The 2,500-nt window shown below is 51.3% G+C and overlaps 1 protein-coding gene across 4 annotated transcripts in view; it reads left to right on the forward strand.

Moving 5' to 3' along the window:
• fmnl2a (formin-like 2a) overlaps window positions 1-2,500 on the forward strand; it is a 59,866-nt gene that overhangs the window by 42,519 nt on the left and 14,847 nt on the right. For all 4 annotated transcript variants that reach the window (XM_042068952.1, XM_042068965.1, XM_042068963.1 and 1 more), the window contains exons 13-15: window positions 344-445; window positions 848-1,172; window positions 2,355-2,500. The exon at window positions 2,355-2,500 is cut by the window's right edge and continues 37 nt beyond it. In XM_042068952.1, coding sequence (XP_041924886.1) covers window positions 344-445; window positions 848-1,172; window positions 2,355-2,500 — 573 coding nt within the window. The remainder of the gene's footprint in view (window positions 1-343; window positions 446-847; window positions 1,173-2,354) is intronic.

The following is a 2,500-nucleotide window of genomic DNA, read 5'->3' on the forward strand; positions in this document are numbered from 1 at the left end:
CTCCCTCCCGTGATCACCTGCCCTCAACTACAGGCTCTGGACAACAACCCAGCTGCTCAGCTGGCCTCCAACTCATTAAGAGCCACTCACACACACACGCACACACACACACACACACACACTCAAAACGACCAAAATGCAATTACATCTCACAAGATCTTCACATTTATATCCAAACTCTTAATGCTTTTGTGTGTGTTTGCTTGTGTGTGCACGTTTGTGTGTATGTGTTTTTTGTGTTTATGTGTGTGGATGTGTGCACATTTGTGTGTTTGTGTGTGTTAATGTAAGGGATGTATGTGCTCCCCCACGGTACTGATGATGGATGTGTTTGTGTGCTTAGATGACGGAGAAGCTGCAGGACACGGAGAACGAGGCCATGTCCAAGATTGTGGAGCTGGAGAAGCAGCTGATGCACCGCAACAAGGAGCTGGATTCCATACGGGTGAGAGAGCCAACACGCCACCTTTAGTACCGCCACACACACACACACACACACACGCAGTCACATAGCACTGTCCTCCGCTTTTTCAGAATAGGCTCTTTGTTTCCTTGCAGTGCATTGTAGTTCATGACATTTCTTGAACTCTCTCACTTACACCACACACACACACACACACACACACACAAACACACACATGTGGTGTGTAGTGCTCATTCTCACTGTAATTCAGACATAGACGTATTCATGCAAGCACAGTAGCACACTGTAAATTACATCAAAACTGTAAGTGCTAGTCCTGTAGCGCCCAATTGAGTGTGTGAGACTCACAGTGTGTGTGTGTGTGTGTGTGTGTCGTGACTCAGCGTTTGTGTGTGTGTTTCATGTGTGTCCCGCCGTGCGTAGGACATTTACAAGGACGCGAGCGCGCAGGTGCACACGCTGCGGCGCATGGTGAAGGAGAAGGACGACGCCCTGGTGCGGCAGGGCAACCTGGAGAAGAAGATCCACGAGCTGGAGCGCCAGGGCACCATCAAGATCCAGAAGAGGAGCGACGGCGACATCGCCATCCTCACCGCGCCCGGCGCCCACGCAGCCCTGCCGCCCGGCGCCGAGGGCGCGTACGTCGCCGGAGCGGTCAGTCCCAGCGGGACCAACGGCACAGCGTTTGGCCCCGGGACGCCTTCACCACCTCCACCTCCACCCCCGCCCCCTCCCCCACCTGGCTCAGGTGAGTAGCGCCATCCTAAACCCACAGGTTTCCGTAAAAAGGCTGCATCAAGAGCGAGAAGCGACTCTATGCAGTTCTTCTACTTCAAACCCATTTTGATGACACACTGATTTATGGGTACCCAGTATGTTTAAAACAAATAACAAAAGGGGTATAAATTCATACATCATGTTGCTTTTGAAAAATGATATCAACAGACTACTAACAAAGAAGTTTACAAATATCACACATTTAACAACTACTGAAATTGGAAGGCTTTCAAGCACCAAATTTGCCAAATGCGCCATCAAGAGGTCCGAACGTGTTTTCATAAGGAGAGAGCATTATATCATTTGAAGTGGCTCAGAAGCACTCATGATTTATTTATAATGAACATTCTGTGGCATGACGCCTGACGTGGCTTATTGTCAATGACACCCTACATGCTGGGCTCAGCTCATAGAACACAGTGACACATCGAGTGTGTCGGCGAGATCGGCTCTCCTGCGGATCTGTGTCAGCGCCGCCGCTCTGACCTTTGTGTTAGCGATACGGCCGTGCTTTATCGAGCGCCCTGAGCGAGGCTGATAAACGAGGGGACGGGCTGCTCTGCTCCGCTCCCGCACACTCCACTCCCCTGGTCTCCTCGAGAGCCGAGCTGCTCGCCTCCACACACAGGCAGGGGTGCAGCCGGGGACTTTGGAGGCAAAAGCTGATTGAGTCTCAGTGGGAGACTGGCACTCTGGCAGGCTGTCATCTCAATCCCACGCTTCTGTTTACTCCTCTCCTCCCTCCACACACCACACACTCTCTCTCTTTCTTTCATTTTCAATCTCTCTCTCTCTCTCTCTCTCTCTCTGTCTCTCCTCTCTCTTTTTCCATGACTGATTTTGTTTATCTCTGTGGCTATTTTTTGTTTTTTTTAATCTTTTTGCCTTTGTTTCTCTTACACTCCAAAATATATATACTCACCCACACACACATTACAGTCCTAAACACACACCCACACACACATTACAGTCCCAAACACACACACACCCACCCACACACACAAACTTGAAAGTCCCAAATACACACACACTCATATACACACACAGTCACTTTTAATCTGTCCTTACTCTTTGCTCCTATAAGATGGTACTCACCCTCCTCTCTCTCTCTCTCTCTCTCTCTCTCTCTCTTTCTCCATCTCTTATCTTGCAGTGCCAAACGGGCCGTCAGCAGCCCCCGCTCCCCCTCCCCCTCCCCCTCCTCCCCCTCCCCCTCCTCCTCTACCCCCTGGTCCTGCAGAGCTCTCGGCCCCTCTGCCCCCACCGCCACCACCACTGGCCCCCCCGCTGCCCGGCTGT

This window comes from Alosa sapidissima, chromosome 2, assembly GCF_018492685.1.
Source record: "Alosa sapidissima isolate fAloSap1 chromosome 2, fAloSap1.pri, whole genome shotgun sequence".
Lineage (NCBI taxonomy): Eukaryota > Metazoa > Chordata > Actinopteri > Clupeiformes > Clupeidae > Alosa > Alosa sapidissima.